Source organism: Zootoca vivipara, chromosome 2, assembly GCF_965207765.1.
Source record: "Zootoca vivipara chromosome 2, rZooViv2.hap1.1, whole genome shotgun sequence".
Classification (NCBI taxonomy): domain Eukaryota; kingdom Metazoa; phylum Chordata; class Lepidosauria; order Squamata; family Lacertidae; genus Zootoca; species Zootoca vivipara.
In genome coordinates this window covers 114,039,612-114,058,350 of record NC_142584.1, presented here as the reverse complement: position 1 = coordinate 114,058,350, position 18,739 = coordinate 114,039,612, and the positions used below count along the sequence as shown (strand labels likewise).

Genomic DNA, 18,739 nt, shown 5'->3' with positions numbered 1-18,739 from the left:
TTGGCTTTTCCCATTGCACGACAAACTTTGCACGTTTCATTGGGGAGGACGGGGAGATTCTGGAGAGCAGAAGAAGGGAACTCTTTCATTTGTTTGTTCCTCTTTGAAAGCATTGTAATGAAATGGTAAAATGTACAATGCAATGGTAACCAGAGATAAATATGAATATGAAGCGCAGTAATAGTAATGATAAATATGAACAAATAATGGAGTGCAGGAAACCACTTAAGCAAAATGGTATTTAATTGTATAAAGCTTATAAAAATAATTGACCTGAAATGAAATGAAAGCTTGCTGGTAGATTGTACATATTTTTAATTGAAAAATCTGGACATTAAGAAAAAATCAGATAACATTATAATCCCTTATTTAAAAAATAAAAAAGTCTGCAATGAGAGTATCCCCCTGAATATTTTAAATGCTCCAAAATGTCCTGTATATCATGGCGATGGGGTGTGTGGAAATCTCAGATCCAGGGGCCAAATGGGGATCTAGCTGGACTCTGCCTCCCGCACCCACCCATGCCAGCCCCATCTCCCTAGGGTGTTTCAGCCCATCTCTGAGTCAGGTGCTTTTGCCTGGGTAGAATATGCCATCAATTATTCCCCTGACCTGCTTGGATGGAGTGGTGTGTGCATGTAAATATACCTCTGGTTTCTGTGTGGCTTGAATGTATCCCACGGCTTGCGTGTATTTTACTTCCTTACATTCATACCCCACTGATCCTGCCAGGAGCTCAAGGTAGTTTGCATGGTTACCCATCTCCCCATTTCTTCCTCACAAAAACCCTGTGAGGTAGGCCAGGCTGAGAGACAGTGACCGGCCCAAGGCCACCCAGTGGGCTTCACAGCCAGGTGGGCATTTGAACCCCAGCCTCCCAGGTCTCAGCACAGATCTCTAACCACTACACCAAATTGCCACTCTCGACTAGCAATGCTCCCTGGTATTAGACGGGGGTCTTTTCCCAGCCTCTCTTAGATAAATCACGAATTGGACCTGGAATATCTGCTATGCCAGTGAGCTATGGCTGCTCTCCAATTTCTGTTTTATATTTTTTTCAATTATTTAATTTTCAAATATTACAAATTCTTTTAAAATACAAGCATGAATAATTTCTCATATCCGTTGACTTCCCATCCACCCTCCCATGGTGTTTTTTTAATTCCTTTACAAAGCTGTAATGTTACTCAAAGGTAAAGGGACCCCTTCCCGTTTACCTTCCCGCTGTAGTGGTACCTATTGATCTACTTGCACTTTGACGTGCTTTCGAACTGCTAGGTTGGCAGGAGCTGGGACCGGGCAACGGGAGTTCACCCCGTCACGGGGATTTGAACCGCCGACCTTCTGATTAACCCACAGCGCCACCCGTGTCCCTCGCAATGTTACGGTACTTATATTATATCCATTCTGGACTTAACTATCCAGGGGGCCTTTACCCTTTTAATTATTATTAACTCTTAATTTGCTCACTGCAGTCAACCCAAGGAAACAGCCATAGGCTGCCCCCCCCCCCGACCTTAGGGTTGCAAACACCCTGATAGCTGAGCTTTTTTAAAAAAAGGAAACCCCAAAGCTTTATATATATGTTTTTTACAAATATGTAAAAAAACACCGCAATTTTTTAAATCAAAGATTGGTCATTGCCAATGAAAAGTAATAAATGAATAGAAAAAGAACCTACCCACGTGATGCTGAAACAAAAACCTTGCACATGCCGTACGTTAAGGAATGAAAGTCTCCCTTCTCTCCCCACTTCTCTCCCCCTACCCCCCTATACTGCAAGCAGGAGAGCTTTCCAAACTTTTCATGTTGGTGACACACCTTTTTAGACATGCATCATTTCACGACGCAGTAATGCAGTTTCCCTAGCAAACCAGAGGTTAAACTTACCCCTTTCCAGTTCTATGGAGGAACGTGGGGCACAATCACAAGACACACCTACACACTGCAGCCTATAAATTAACGTGTCTCGTATAGAGCATTAAATTCTCTCATTGAATATAAGTGGTCTGAGAAAAGGACTTTTATGATCTGAAAACAGAGACAATGTATGCACTTTTTTGGTAACCCAAGAAAATCTTTAATAATAATAGTAATACTAATAATAATAAAGAATGAAGTTGCAAGCCTCTATGGGGAAGACCGAGATTCCCACTCTGCGCTTGCCACCAAAGGCGTTCCTGAGGTGCTGCAGTTTTTGCTGAGGGCGTTTTGTCATTACAGTGACCACTAACCTTTGATAAACCCTTGATGCCAACTTTGCTGCCACATACACTCGGACAACACCATTACTGGCCCCAACCACATCAAACATACCATCTCAGGACTATTTAATTGCTCATCTTCTAACATTGTGTATGCCATCAAATGCCCACAATGCCCTTCAGCTCTCTATATTGGACAAACAGGCCAAACCGTACGCCAAAGGATAAATGGACATAAATCTGACATCAGGAATCACAAGACAGAGAAACCAGTAGGAGAACACTTCAATCTCCCAGGACATTCTATACAAGATCTCAAAGTACTGTAGAATTTCAGAAATAGACTGGAAAGAGAAGTTGCTGAATTGCAACTCATTACCAAACTTGGAAACATGGGGAGACTTGGCCTGAACAAAGACATTGGATTCTTATCTCATTATACATGATAAATCTATCTTTAGCCATCTCACCCCTTGCTTTTTCCTGTAAGACAAATTGCAGTCGTTAACAGTCATCAACAGGTTTCCACATCTATCAGTCAAATACCCATTCCCACCACCCTTCTGAAAATACCCCTCCCCACCCTCACACTATGTACAAGGGTCTGGAGACTTTCAGTGTATCTGAAGAACTGTGCATGCACACGAAAGCTCATACCAGTGACAAACTTTGTTGGTCTCTAAGGTGCTACTGGAAGATATATTTTTTTTACTTTGAGGACGTGTTTCTTTATTTCAGATTCAAAAGGGCCCCCCCTGTTGGACGTTGTCCGAAGAGCAAGGGAGGCCATGCTGCAGAATGAGGGGAACGAGGCCTCTCTGGGTAAGGAGCCTCCTTTCTGGCTGCCAGAGCCTGAAGTAGTCCTTCCGGGACATTTTCTTGTCATGTTGCTTTGGGGGAGGAAGGGCATTTGGGGAGCAGGTTTGGTGCACGAGAGCTGCAAATGTACTTTATTCCAAATGCCTTGCATTTTGATCCCACCTTTTCCCCCTCCAAGGAGCTCAAGGTGGGGAACATGGGTCTCCCCCTCATTTAATCCCCACAACAAGCCCTAAACGGCCTTGGCCCCGTATACCTAAGGAGCATCTCCACCCCATCATTTAGCCTGGACACTGAGGTCCAGCTCTGATGATCTTCTGCCGGTTCCCTCACTGTGGGAAGCGAAGTTATAGGGAACCAGGCAGAGGGACTTCTTTGTAGTGGCACCCGCCCTGTGGAATGCCCTATCTTCAGATAGCAAGGAAAAAAATAACTGTATAACCTTTAGAAGACGTTTGAAGGCAGTTCTGTATCTGGAATTTTTTAGTGTTTGACGCTTTATTATGCTTTGATGCTGTAAGCTGCCCATATGTGAGGTAGGCTAGCCCTGAGAGGGAATGACTGGACCAATATTTCCCGATGAGTTCCACGGCTGAGGTGGGATTTGAACCCAGGTCTCCCAGGTTCTAGTCTGGCACTTTAACCACTGTGCTGCACTTTAGCTGTGTGAAATGAGTTTGCTGGCATGTGAGGGACTCCCACCAGCGTAACAGCAACAGTCTGGAAGCGCCAACCATGTTCCTTCCCTGGGGTCCTGGCAGTGGAGTTCTGATCCCCCACCCCACAGACATCTTCAGACGCCCTCCCTTCTCTTTCCAGCACAGAGCGAAGGACCACCTTGCCCCCACAAACACCCAGCCCCCTAACCCAAGGTGCTGTTTAGTTACGGGTTCTCCTTCTCTGGAAATGTTTGAGGGAGCTTTGGATGAGCAGCCATTGGGGATAGTTTGGACCATGAGGCAGAATGCTTCCTCCTCACTTCTTCGTCCTCCTCCTCCTCCTCACATCTTTCCCACATAGCCCTGCTGCTTCCCAAGACGAGCCTCGTCCCCAGTGCAGAGCAAGAGGAGGAGCCCAGGCCCCCACAATATCAGATCTCAGACGGAACAGGGGCTGCCATTTCGGACACCAGCTCAGGTGAGGCGGTTTGCATCGGATGCCGAGTCCGTTCAGAGTTTCTCCTCCCTTGCTGAGAATGGGCAAGAAAAGTGTTCTCTGTTACTTCATCAGAAAAAGCTCTTTCACTGGTTATACCTTATGCAGTGGGTGTTGTGGGGGGGGGGGGGGGGAGAAGTACAACCTCCATCTCTCACGCATCATCTGGTCCAACCACCTCAGGTTGGATTCTGAGGCTGCTTCTCTGCCATCTTCAAACCCTGATTCCACTTTGTTCACTCTCTCAGCAGGAAACTCGCGGAGGAATCACTTCTGCCCAGACTGTGGCCGATGCTTTGCCTTCAGGTTGGCTCTTGCTAGACACCAGAGAATCCACACAGGGGAGAAGATCCAGGAAAACTCTGAGAGTGGGGAATGTTTGGGTCAGAGTTCGGAGCTTGCGAGCCATTCAGAAACCCCTATGTCTTCAGAGTTCAGTAAGGTTCTTGCCCATCAGCCCATCGTTCTGATCCACCGGAACATCCATGCAGGAGGAGATAAGTCATATCGCTGCTTGGAGTGTGGGGAAGGTTTCTCCCAATTCTCAGATTTTGTGAAACATGAAAGAGGCCACAGAGGAGAGAAACCCCGTAAATATGGCGAGAGTAGGAACGGGTTCCCCAAGAGATCACAGCTTCATGAACACCGTAAAGTCCACACAGGAGAGAAGCCCCACAAATGCAGTGTGTGTGGGTTATGCTTTTCTGGTAGGTCAAAACTTGTTACCCATCAGCGAACCCACACTGGAGAAAAACCCTACCAATGCCTGGAGTGTGGGAAATCATTTGCTGAAAAGTCAGGCCTTGTAATCCATCAGAGGCTTCATACCGGAGAGAAGCCCTATGAATGCTGGGAGTGTGGGAAATGTTTTCCTCAAAACGCACAGCTCTGGAGCCATTGTTTGGTTCACACAGGGGAGAAACGGTATAAGTGCTTGGAATGTGGAAGAAGGTTTACTCAGCGTTCCTCACTTGTAGTCCATCAGAGAACCCACACAGGAGAACGGCCCCATAAGTGCCAGGAGTGTGGAAAATGTTTCCCCACAAAAGGAAGTCTCAGGCGACACCAGAGAATCCACACAGGAGAGAAGCCCTATGAATGTAGAGAGTGTGGGAAATGTTTTTATGATAAAGAATACCTTTTGAGGCATCAGACTGTTCACACCGGGGAGAGGCCCCATAAATGTGTGGAGTGTGGGAAAAGCTGTATTTCACCATCAGAACTTTTAATCCACCGGAGAATCCACACAGGGGAGAAACCGTATGAATGTGTGGAGTGTGGGAGACGGTTTTCCCAGAAACAGCACCTCCGCAGACATCAGAAGGTGCATACGGGAGAGAAACCCTACAAATGCATGGAGTGTGGGAAATGCTTTGCTGGCCTACCAGAGCTTCGTGTACATGACAGGATGCACACAGGAGTGAGGCCATATGAGTGTGGAGAATGTGGAAAATGCTTTTCTACTTCATCAGGCCTTACTAGACATAGGAGAGTCCACACAGGAGAAAAGCCGCATAAATGTTTAGACTGTGGAATGTCGTTTACTTTAGCACAAAGCCTTAAGGGTCACCAGAGAATACATACAGGAGAGAAACCCTACAAATGCTTGGAGTGTGGCAAATGCTTTTCAAGGAAAGACAACCTTGTGATCCATCAGAGATCCCACAGTGGAGAGAAACCTTACAAGTGCTTGGAGTGTGAGATATCATTTTCTCAGAAGTCAAGCTTTGTGGTCCATCAAAGGATCCACACAGGAGAGAAACCTTACAAGTGCTTGGAGTGTGGGAAATGTTTTCCTAAGTCATCACATCTTCGCAGTCACCAGAAAGTCCACACAGAAGGAGACCTTCCCAATGTGTAGAGTGTAGGAAATGTTTTTCACAGAGTGGAAACCTTCAAAGACTTCCTGGGGAATAAAGAGCATATAAATGTTGGGAATGCGGGGAATGTTTTGATCAGCGGTCAGCCCTTGTGGAACACAAGAGTGTCCATACAAAAAGGAGGATGTATACATATCAGGATTGTGGGAAATGCTTTGTAAAGAAATGAATCTTGTCAGTAGTACTGTACGGAGCAACCTTATATTTACTGAGCAAAATATCCTCTTCAATTATATACCCAGCACATGAAACCTTACAAAAGGACCATACAAGTGGACTCTGCGTGGCCTGACGGCAGCAAAACGACTGATACTGATGAATTGGAGAAATAAAAATGAAGCTCCCGTCTCTGATTGGATTGGAGACTTCTACAAACTCGCAACATTTAAACAACTTACATATAAATCCAATCTTGCCATGGAAAAGTTCAATGATATTTTGGATCCATTTTTACAAATCCTGTAGCAGGTTAAGGTCTGGTGAAGTACAATAACATCCTTGTAAAATATACAGTTTGGGGTTTTCCCTCTCCCCCCTTTATTTCCCCCTCGACACAGTTTCTGTTTCTCTACTTTTCTCTTTTATTTATGTCTCACCATATTTAGTGCAAGTATAATTAAGTACTTTTTGAACTTTCAATAAAGATCTTTTTTAAAAGAAGAAACTTTGACTGCTTATTTGGCTTCACTTGCTTTGCTTAATTTAATAAAAGCTTTCTTCCAAAGAGTACATTGAGTTGGAGATTTTTAAAAAAATGTGTTTTAAGCCATGAGGAAAATATTCTTGAATATTCTCCACCTCTGAAACATCTTATCTTCTGTCATGGAGTATGTGAAAAATCCTACTTCCTTCCCCGTTAAAAAAAAATTCATTTAATGTAAATCAACGCATTACATACAAAACACTTCAAGTCAAAAAACAACAACAATTCAGCCTAATGCAATCTCACCTTACAAAAGGGAAGTAAGAAAAAGAAAACATTAAAGGAAGCAAAGAAGAAACCTAATGAGTAAGACTGCTAACATACTAAGTACGCTGAAGTTCGAATTTCAAGGCATCATAAAGTAAATATTTTTACCGTTCTGTTTGAGGTTGGTTGGTTTTTTGAATGGTCCAACAGTGGACAACTTTCAGTAAATAAGTAAAATCTCCTTGGTTTTCAAAAGTGCCAGAATCTGGTAACAACCTCAATGGGGGCTGAAGGCAGTTTTACACTGGAAGTGAATGAGGTTGCCCAGCATCTCCCTCTTTTGCCTCCTGCTCTCTTGCGAACTGAGAGGGCATTGCAGAGAAAGCAGCGTTTGGCCAGCTGCAGCTGCAGCCAAAATGCTCTTATTTTAAGCTCCGCTCTAACTAATGTGTTGGGTGAGCCTTAGCCAGAAGGCAGGACACCCCTGTAGCAGCCCAGATGCATTTTCCCTATCTTGCCTTTTCTCCAAGGGGCTCATGGCGGCCTCTGGTGCTCTCCTTTTTCCTAGCTACCATCACAACAACCCTGTGAGGTGGGTCAGCTTGAGAGGCCGCCAACAGCCACAGGTCGCTCCCTGATAAGTACCTTTGGTTTAGATGGGGGCATGAGACTCTTAATCTCGGGGTCACGGGGTTGAGCCCCACATGAGGCAAAAGAGTCCTGCGTTGTGGGAGGTTGGACTGGATGACCCTTGGGGCCCCTTCTAACTCTACAATCCAACCATGTTGACATGCAAGTTTGTTTCATCTTCTCATTCTTTTTGCCGGGCACCAATGCTTTACTGGTGTGCCAGTAAGTGAGTAAATAGAAAGGAAAAATAAAAATAAATGAGAACCCTTCCCCAGAACCCAAAGGCACATTCCCCTCCCCTCACAGAGGAACAGACTACAAATTCCAGAATCCTTTGGGCCTGGGAAAAGGGAAGAAGCGAAGGGCTAGGACATCCCAGGCTGCCTGTTTCCTCTGGCCAGTCCCCATTTGTGTGGGTCCTTTGCAGGAGGCGTCCGGCCATCGCGATCTCTGGGGTGGAAAGAGGTTTTTCAGGGGAGGCTGAAAGTCCGAGCAGGAAGGAGTCTTTGCAGGCAGAGGCCACCTTCGGAAGCAGCTCTACGGGTGAGAGAGCACCGTCTGAACCCTGCAACACGTGAATGCCGGTGAGGGGGCGGGGCAGGAAAGGGCGGCGGGAGAAGTAAGCATCGGGGAGGAAGGGGAGATTCTCGAGAGCAGAAGAAGGGAACTCTTTCACTTGTTTATTCCTCACTGAAAGCACTGAAATGAAATGGTAAAATGTAAAATTTTGTAAAATGCAATGGTAACCAGAGATAAATATGAATATGAAACGCAGTAATACGTAGTAGAGGATATATACACACCAAGAATGTGTAGAAAACTAATAAAAATATATTTACAAAAGAATGGAGTGCAGGAAGCCACTTAAGCAAAATGGTATTAATTTTTATAAAGCTTATAAAAATAAATTAGAAAAAAATGAAATGAAAGCTTGCTGGTAGATTGTGCAGATTTTTAATTAAGAAATCTGGAGATTAAGAAAAAATCAAATAACATTATAATCCCTTTTTTAAAAAAGAAAAAAGGCTGCAATTGGAATATCCCTCTGAATATTTTAAAGTGCTCCAAAATCCCTTGTACAGTACTGTATATCATGGGGATGAAGGGGGGGGAGGAACCCTCAGATCCAGGGGCCAAATGGCTGGACTCTGCACACACACACCCCATGCCAGGCCCATCTCCCTAGGGTACTCCAGCTCTTCTCTGAGTCAGATGCTTTTGCCGGGCAAGAATATGCCATCGATTATTCTCCTGACCTGCTTGGATGGAGAGGTGTGTGCATGTAAATAGACCTCTGGCTTCTGTGTGGCTTGAATGTATCCTACGCCCTCCCAGGTCTCAGCACAGAGCTCTAACCACTACACCAAATTGCCACTCTGGAATAGCAGTGCCCACTGGTATTAGACGGGTTTCCCCCCCCAGCCTCCCTTAGATAGGTCACGAATTGGACCTGGGAATATCTGCTATACCAGTGAGCTATGGCTCCTCTCGAATCTCTTTTTAATGTTTTTTTTTAATTATTTAATTTTCAAATATTACAAATCCTTTTAAAATACAAGCGTAACTAATTTCTCATATCCGTTGAATTCCTATCTACCCTCCCATGGTGTTTTTTTTTATTCCTTTACAAAGCTGCAATTTTACTTATATCCATTCTGGACTTAACCATCCATGGTCTTTTACCTTTATTTTTACAGTCATACCTTGGTTTACATACGCTTTGGTTTGAGTACTTTCAGTTTAAGTACTCTGCAGACCCGTCTGGAACGGATCAATCCACTTTCCATTACTTTCAATGGGAAAGTTCGCTTCAGGTTGAGTACAGAATTCCGGAACCAATTGTGTACTTAAACCGAGGTACCACTGTGTTATTATTATTATTAACTCTAATTTGTTAAACTATAAATTTATATAAATTTTCTGCTGCTAAACTCCAAATCTTGCGTACGATTTAACATAACCATGATATTTTTTTTCCAAGTATCCCATGAAATATTTTTATTCTTCAAGCATTTCCCCCCCTCATTTTGTTCCCTAACTCTGGGTCCTCTCCAGCTATCTCTTGCAACCTATGAAGCTGCCTTAAACGCTTAACACCAAGACGGGAACGGCCATAGCTAAAGGGCAGGATCCGTCCCTTCAAGGCAGAGCTTCCTGGGCTCGGTTCCCGTCATTTCCCATGAACCAAATCAAGTTGCAGGCATCAATGGGGAAGACCAAATTTACATGGCTAAACTGACCCCAAAAAACTCACTACGGTCAACCCCAGGAAACAGTCAAAGCTGGGGGCCCCAACCTTAGGGTTGCAAAAAGTGAAAAAAACACAACCCCCCAAAAGCTGAGCTTTTTTTAAAAACAAACCCCAAAGCTTTTTAGATATTTTTTTTTCAAATATGTAAATAAAGAACCGCAAATTTTTATCAAAGGTTTGTCAGTGCCAATGAAAACTAATAGATGAATAGAAAAATTACCTATCCATGTGGTGCTGAAACAAAAACCTTGCACATCCACTATGTAAAAGAATGAAAGTCTACTATCCCCCTTCTCTCTCCCCCCCCCACCTTGTACTGCATGCAGCAGAGCTTTCAAAACTTTTCATGTTGGTGACAAACTTTTTAGACATGCATCATTTCGCAGAACAGCAATTCAATTTTGCATCATTTCGTGATGCAGTATTTCAGTTTCCCTAGCAAACCAGATTTTAAACTAACCCCTTTCCAGCCCCGGGAGCAATGTGGGGAGCATTCACAAGACACATCTACACACACTGCAGCTGACACACTAACGTGTTTCAACACACATTTTGGAATGCTCCAGTATAGGGTATTAAAGTCTCACATCCTATATAATACAGTCCCTTTGTCTCTGCGCACGTGCCCCACGGACACAGGGACTGGACGAAGAGGCGGGACGTACACACACGTTCTCTCCCCCCCTCAACCCTCCGCCTCCCGTTCCCCTGCAGCGGCGGACCAAGATGGCGGCATCGGGCCCGATGCCGCCATCTTGGTCTGCCGCCTCCGCCTCCTGACAACCCTACCTGGCCCGTGGGTGGAGCGGCGGGGCCGCGGCCTTCCCTCCCTCTCTGCACTCGGCCGTGGGACACGACGGGAAAGCACTTTGTTTAATTGCGTTTCCGGCGCGCCCCACGGCCGAGCGCAGAAAGGGAGGGAAGGCCGCGGCCCCATCGCACCTCTAGTGCCCGTTTACTTAACGGGCTGAATGAGACTAGTTGACTATAAATGATCTGAAGAAAGGACTTTTATGATCTGAAAACGGAGACAATGTATGCACTTTTTTGGTAACTCAAGAAAATCTTGATTAAAAAACAAACAAAGAATGAAGTTTCAAGGATCTATGGGGAGGACTGAAATTCCCACTCTGCGCTTGCCACTAAAGGCGTTCCTGATGTGTTGCTGTTTTTGCTGAGGGCGTTTTGTCATGACACAGACCGCTATCCTTTGAGGACAGGGCTGTTTATTTCACCAGATTCGAAAGGGCCCTCCCTGCTGGACGTTGGCTGAAGAGCAAAGGAGGCCATGCTGGAGAATGAGGGGAACGTGGTCTCTCTGGGTAAGGAGCCTCCTTCCTCGCTGCAAGAGTCTGAAGCAGCCCTTCCGGGACATTTCCTTGTCAGTCTTCTTTTGGGGTGGAGGGCTAGGTGGGGAGCAGGTTTGTTGCACAAGAGCTGCAAATGTACTTTATTCCAAATGCCTTCCATTTTGATCACACATTTCCCACCCCCCCAGTAGCTTAAGGTGGGGCACACGGGTCTCCCCCTTCCCACAACAAACCCTAGATGGCCTTGGCCCAGTATACCTGAAGAATTGTCTCCAGCCCCATCATTCACCCTGAGGCCCACCTCCTCCGAGGGTCTTCTGCCAATTCCCTCACCACGAGAAGTGAAGTTACAGGGAACCAGGCAGAGGGAGCCTTCTTGGTAGTGGCTCCTGGCCTGTGGAACACCTTCCCACCAGATGTCAAGGAAATAAACAACTATATAACCTTTAGAAGACGTTTGAATGCAGCCCTGTGTCAGGAACTTTTCATGTTTGATATTTTATTATGCTTTTATATGTGCTGGAAACTGCACAGAGTGGATGGGGAAACCTAGTCAGATGGGTGGGCTACAAATAAGAAAGTATTATTAGTAGTAAGCTAGCATGGGTCTAGAGACGTGTGTGGGTGTAAGGTAGGATTCTGTGCAAAATTAAAGATGTTGGATGGGCAGGAAATAATAATAATAATAATAATAATAATAATAATAATAATAATAATAATAATAATACAGTGGTACCTCTACTTATGAATTTAATGCGTTCCAAACACACATTTGTAAGTCGAAAAAAATTGTAAGTCGAATCCCCTAGGAATGCATTGGGAGAAAAAAATTGTAAGTCGAAGAAACCCCATGTAAAAATTTGTAAGAAAAAATCCGCATCCAAGATGGCGGACGGAGCTCCATTTGTAAGTAGAAAAATTCGTAAGTAGAGTTATTTCTAAGTAGAGGTACCACTGTAATGCCTTTGAGGTAGGCCAGCCCTGAGAGGGAATGACTGGACAAATATTTCCTTATGTGTTTCACTGCTGAGGCTCGATTTGAACCCAGGTCTCCAACATTCTAGTCTCACACTTTAACCACTGCGCTGCACTTTAGCTGTGCGAAATAGTTTGCTGGCATGTGAGGGACTCCCACAGCTACAGTCTGGATGTGCCAACCAAGTCCCCTTCCTGGGGTCTTGGCAGTGCAGTCCCGACCCCCCCACCCCGCAGCCGTCTTCAGCCGTCCTCCCTCCTCCTTCCAGCACAGAGCGTAGCGCCACCTTGCCCCCCACAAACACCCAGCCCCCTATCCCAAGGTGCTGTTTAGTTACGGGTTCTCCTTCTCTGGAAATGTTTGAGGGAGCTTTGGATGAGCAGCCTTTAGGGATAGTTTGGACCATGAGGCAGAATGCTTCCTCCTCACTTCTTCGTCCTCCTCCTCCTCACATCTTTCCCACATAGCCCTGCTGCTTCCCAAGATGAACCTCGTCCCCAGTGCAGAGCAAGAGGAAGAGCCCAGGCCTCCACAATATCAGATCTCAGATGGATCAGGGGCTGCCATTTCGGACACCAGCTCAGGTGAGTCGGTTTGGGTGGGATGATGAGTCCGTTCAGAGTTTCTCCTCCCTTGCTGAGAATTGGCAAGAAAAATGTTCTCTGTTACTTCATCAAAAAAGAGCTCTTCCACTGGTTATACCTTATTATGCAGTGGGTGTGGTGGGTGGGGGGAAGAGAAGTGGTACAACCTCCGTCTCTCATGCATCATCTGGTCCAACCATCTCAGGTTGGATTCTGAGGCTACTTCTCTGCCATCTTCAAACCCTGATTCCGCTTTCTTCACTCTCGGCAGGAAACTCAAGGAGGAAACATTTCTGCCCAGAGTGTGGCCAATGCTTTGACTTCAGATTGGCTCTTGCTAGACACCAGAGAATCCACACAGGAGAGAAGATCCAGGAAAACTCTGAGCCTGGGGACTTTTTGGGTCAGAGTTTGGCGCTTGCAACCCATCCAGGAATACCTAAGTCTTTGGAGTTCAGAAAGGTTCTTGCTCATCAGCCCATCGTTCTGATCCACCGCAACATCCATACAGGAGGAGATATCTCATATCGCTGCTTGGAGTGTGGGGAAGGTTTTTCCCAACTCTCAGATTTTGTGAAACATGAAGGAGGCCACAGAGGAGAGAAACCCCGTAAATATGGCGAGAGTAGGAACGGGTTCCCCAAGAGATCACAGCTTCGTGAACACCGTAAAGTCCACACAGGAGAGAAGCCCCACAAATGCAGTGTGTGTGGGTTATGCTTTTCTGGTAGGTCACAACTTGTTACCCATCAGCGAACCCACACTGGGGAAAAACCCTATGAATGCCTGGAGTGTGGGAAATTAGTTGCTCAAAGGTCAGGCCTTGTAATCCATCAGAGAACACACAAAGGAGAAACGCCCCATAAATGTCTGGAGTGCGGAAAATGTTTCCCCTCAAAAAAAAGTCTCAAGCGACATCAGAGAATCCACACAGGAGAGAAGCCCTATGAATGTAGAGAGTGTGGGAAATGTTTTCATGAGAACGCTGACCTTCCGAGGCATGAGACTGTTCACACCGGAGAGAGGCCCCATAAATGTGCGGAATGTGGCAAAAGTTTTATTTCACCAGCACATCTTACAGTCCACCAGAGAATCCACACAGGGGAGAAACCCTACAAATCCATGGAGTGTGGAAAATGCTTTTCCCAGAAACAACACCTCAAGGCACATGAAAAAATCCACATTGGGGAGAAACCCTACAAATGCATGGAGTGTGGAAAATCACACCTTCCTGTAAACGAGAGAATCCACACAGGAGTGAGGCCATATGAATGTGGAGAGAGTGGGAAATGTTTTTCCAATTCATCACATCTTCTTGTTCATAGGGGAGTTCACACAGGAGAAAAGCCACATAAATGTTTAGACTGTGGAATGTCATTTACTATATCACAAAACCTTAGGAGGCACCAGAGAACCCACACAGGGGAGAAACCCCACAAATGCTTGGAGTGTGGGACATCATTTTCTATGAAGTCATACCTTGTGATCCATCAGAGGATCCACACAGGAGTGAGGCCATATGAGTGTGGAGAGTGTGGGAAATGTTTTTCTACTTCATCACATCTTATTTCTCATAGGAGTGTCCACACAGGAGAAAAGCCACATATGAATGTGGAGAGAGTGGGAAATGTTTTTCCAATTCATCACATCTTCTTGTTCATAGGGGAGTTCACACAGGAGAAAAGCCACATAAATGTTTAGACTGTGGAATGTCATTTACTATATCACAAAACCTTAGGAGGCACCAGAGAACCCACACAGGGGAGAAACCCCACAAATGCTTGGAGTGTGGGACATCATTTTCTATGAAGTCATACCTTGTGATCCATCAGAGGATCCACACAGGAGTGAGGCCATATGAGTGTGGAGAGTGTGGGAAATGTTTTTCTACTTCATCACATCTTATTTCTCATAGGAGTGTCCACACAGGAGAAAAGCCACATAAATGTTTGGACTGTGGAATGTCATTTACTATAGCGAGCAGCCTTAGGAGGCACCAGAGGATCCACACAGGAGAGAAACCTTACAAGTGCTTGGAGTGTGAGAAATCATTTTCTATGAAGTCATACCTTGTGATCCATCAGAGGATCCACACAGGAGTGAGGCCATATGAGTGTGGAGAGTGTGGGAAATGTTTTTCTACTTCATCACATCTTAATACTCATAGGAGAGTCCACACAGGAGAAAAGCCACATAAATGTTTAGACTGTGGAATGTCATTTACTATAGCAAAAAGCCTTAGGAGGCACCAGAGAATCCACACAGGAGAGAAACCTTACAAGTGCTTGGAGTGTGAGAAATCATTTTCTCAGAAGTCATACCTTGTGGTCCATCAGAGGATCCACACAGGAGTGCGGCCATATGAGTGTGGAGAGTGTGGGAAATGTTTTTCTGATTCATCAGGTCTTTTTTCTCATAGGAGAGTCCACACAGGAGAAAAGCCACATAAATGTTTAGACTGTGGAATGTCATACTACAGCACAAAGCCTTAGGTGGCACCAGAGAATCCACACAGGAGAGAAACCCCACAAATGCTTGGAGTGTGGCAAATGCTTTTCAAGGAAAAACCACCTTGTGATCCATCAGAGAACCCACACTGGAGAGAAACCTTACAAGTGCTTGGAGTGTGAGAAATCATTTTCTCAGATGTCAAGCCTTATGATTCATCAGAGGATCCACACAGGAGAGAAACCCCACAAATGCTTGGAGTGTGGGAAATGCTTTTCTCAATTATCACATATTATTTCTCATAGGAGAGTCCACACAGGAGAAAAGCCACATAAGTGTTTAGACTGTGGAATGTCATTTACTTTTGCAAGAATCCTTAGGTGGCACCAGAGAACCCACACAGGAGAGAAACCTTACAAGTGCTTGGAGTGTGGCAAATGTTTTTCAAGGAAAGACAGCCTTGTGATCCATCAGAGGATCCACACAGGAGTGCGGCCATATGAGTGTGGAGAGTGTGGGAAATGTTTTTCTGATTCATCAAGTCTTGGTACTTCTCATAGGAGAGTCCACACAGGAGAAAAGCCACATAAATGTTTGGACTGTGGAATGTCATTTACTACAGCACAAAGCCTTAGGGTGCACCAGAGAATCCACACAGGAGAGAAACCCTATAAATGCTTGGAGTGGGGGAAATGTTTTACTCAGTCATCAAATATTCGCAGTCACCAGAAAGTCCACACAGGAGGAGACCTTCCCAATGTGTAGAGTGTAGGAAATGTTTTTCACAGAGTGGAAACCTTCAAAGACTCCCTGTGGAATAAAGAGCATATAAATGTTGGGAATGCGAGGAATGTTTTGATCAGCGATCAAGAGTGTCCATACAAAAAGGAGGACTTAAGATATCAGGAGTTTGGAAAATGCTTTGTTAAGAAATGAAACTTTAATCAACATTGGCGATTCCACCAAGGAAATACAATGCAAATGTCTGGAGTGGAGAATGGTTTGCTGCTCATTCAGACCTTCAAAGGTACCAGAGAATCAACAAAAAAGGGAAAGACCATTAAGTGTGGGAAATGTTTGGCCTGGAAGGGAAGCTGGTGCTGCATCAGGGAGCCCAGACAGGAGAGAGAGCACACAAATGCTTTGAGTATGTGTATTGCCATATAATTTCAGAAAGTGGTGTCTCCTGATCTCAATATAATGTTAGCTTCAGATCCTTATATATCTATCTGTCCATATAACGAGGGCTTCCTCATAAATCTATCTGTATAATGAGAACTTGGCATCAATCAGAGGTCTAGACAGCTGGGCGGATAAAAAGGAGTCAACTAGCAGACAGGCCTGTCTTGACCCAGCCATGGAACTGGCAATTAGGAACAGACTTTGGCTCACTGCTGGGAACAGAGGGAGTAACTTTGCTCTGTGCCAACTGCGGAGATAAGGGAGGATGGCAACAGAACTTAAAGAGTCCACCTGCTATTAGATCATGTTTAAAAGCCTCTATATAAGGGCTCAGCAACAGCAGCTCTCTGAGTCCCTCGTTCGAGTTCCGCCAGCAAACGTCAACATTGGCCCTATCAAGGGAAGAGAAGGATCTCCTGCTCCCAGGGTCTCTGCAGCAAATGAGATGAACCACAAACTAAACTTTTGCAGTTCTCTCCTAAATATCCTTTTGATTTTGTATCTTAAGTGTCACTCATTACAGTAGTGAGTATGGAACATAGATGTTAGACTGCTAGAATAATATTTTGAATATACTGGAGCCCATTACATTTGTATTAAAAAGGGCTATCTAAGGCAGGGGTCAGCAAACATTTTCAGCAGGTGGCCGGTCCACTGTCCCTCAGACCTTGTGGGCGGCTGGACTATATTTTATGGGGGCGAGAATAAATAAATTCCTATGCCGCACAAATAACCCAGAGATGCATTTTAAATAAAAGCACATATTATACTCATTTAAAAACACTCTGATTACCAGACCATCCATGGGCTGGATTTAGTGCGCGATTGAGCCAGATCCGACCCCGGGGCCTTAGTTTGCCTACGCATGATCTATTCTAAGGTATCTAACTGTTGGAGATGCAATGGGGATAATGCTTCTCTAAAACATAGGTTTATTTCATTATCCTTTTGTCCTATAACTGAAATTATCAGTAGAACTGTACGGAAAAACCTTAAATTTATTGAGCAAAATATCCTCTTCAATTATATACCCAGCACATGGAACCTTACAAAAGGACCATACAAGTGGACTCTCCGTGGCCAGACCACAGCAAAGGGACAGATACTGATGAATTGGAAAAATAAAAATGCAGCTCCCGTCTCCGATTGGATTGGAGATTTCTACAAACTCGCAACATTTAAACAACTTACATATAAATCCAGACTTGCAATGGAAAAGTTCAATGATATTTTGGATCCATTTTTACAAATCCTGTAGTAGGTTAAGGTCTGGTGAAGTACAATAACAACCTTGTAAAATATACAGTTTGGGGGTTTCCCCCTCCCCCCTTTATTTCCCCCTCGACACAGTTTCTGTTTCTCTATTTTTCTCTTTTATTTACGTCTCACCATATTTAGTGCACGTATAATTAAGTACTTTTTGAACTTTCAATAAATATCTTTTTAAAAAGAAGAAACTTTGACTGCTTATTTGGCTTCACTTGCTTTGCTTAATTTAATAAAAGTTTTCTTCCAAAGAGTACATTGAGTTGGAGATTTTAAAAAAATGTGTTTTAAGCCATGAGGAAAATATTCTCGTCACTCCCCACCTCTGAAACATCTTATCTTCTGTCATGGAGTATGTGAAAAATCCTACTTCCTCTCCCGTTTAGAAAAAATTTCATTTATTGAAAATCAAAGCATTACATACAAAACACTTCAAGTACAAAAAAACCAATCAATTCAGCCTAATGCAATCTCACCTTATAAAAGGGAAGTAAGAAAAACAAAACATTTACGGAAGCGAAGAAGAAACTAATGAGTAAGACTACTAAGGTAACATACTAAGTATACTTAAGTTCGAATTTCAAAGCATCATAAAGTAAAAGTACATTTTCCATTTTGCTCCTGGTATTCCTTTTCCTGATATTTTTACCATTCTGCTTTGAAGTTTGTTTGTTTTTCAAATGGTCCAAAGGCAGACAACTTTCAGTAAATAAATAAAAGAGTAAGATCTCATTGGTTTTGAAAAGTGCCAAATTCTTCTGGTTTCAACCTCGATGGGGCTTAATGCAGTTTTACACTGGAAGTGAGTGAGGTTGCCCAGCATCTCCCTCTTTCGCCTCCTGCTCTCTTGCAAACTGAGAGGGCATTATAGAGAAAGCAGCGTTTGGCCAGCTGCAGCAGCCGAAATACTCTTATTTTAATCCCCACTGTTAAAAATGTGTTGGGTGAGCCTTAGCCAGAAGGCAGGACACCAGTTTAGGAGCCCAGCTGCATTTTTCCTATCTTGCCTTTTCTCCAAAGGACTCCTGGCGGCCTCTGGTGCTCTCCGCTTTCCTAGCTACCATCACAACAACCCTGTGAGGTGGGTCAGCTTGAGAGGCCGCCAACAGCCACAAGTCGCTCCC

General features: G+C 44.5%; 2 protein-coding genes across 12 annotated transcripts in view; both read left to right on the top strand.

Moving 5' to 3' along the window:
• Positions 1-18,739, top strand: part of LOC118077610 (uncharacterized) — a 39,880-nt gene that overhangs the window by 11,486 nt on the left and 9,655 nt on the right. For 2 of the 11 annotated variants that reach the window (XM_088663716.1, XM_088663715.1), the window contains exon 4: positions 2,943-3,026. In XM_088663716.1, the coding sequence (XP_088519842.1) occupies positions 2,943-3,026 (84 nt within the window). Of the gene's footprint in view, positions 1-2,942; positions 3,027-4,043; positions 4,161-4,426; positions 6,723-8,090; positions 8,142-11,111; positions 11,172-12,601; positions 12,720-18,739 lie in introns of those variants that run through there. The other 9 variants (XM_088663720.1, XM_088663717.1, XM_088663721.1 and 6 more) reach the window with 7 other exon arrangements.
• On the top strand, positions 11,085-17,802 carry LOC118077611 (uncharacterized). Its single transcript, XM_088663704.1, is given in 5 exon segments — positions 11,085-11,171; positions 12,603-12,719; positions 12,991-14,324; positions 14,327-15,192; positions 15,194-17,802. Coding segments are annotated over 5 exon segments (3,090 nt in total). The 5' UTR covers positions 11,085-11,137; the 3' UTR covers positions 15,933-17,802.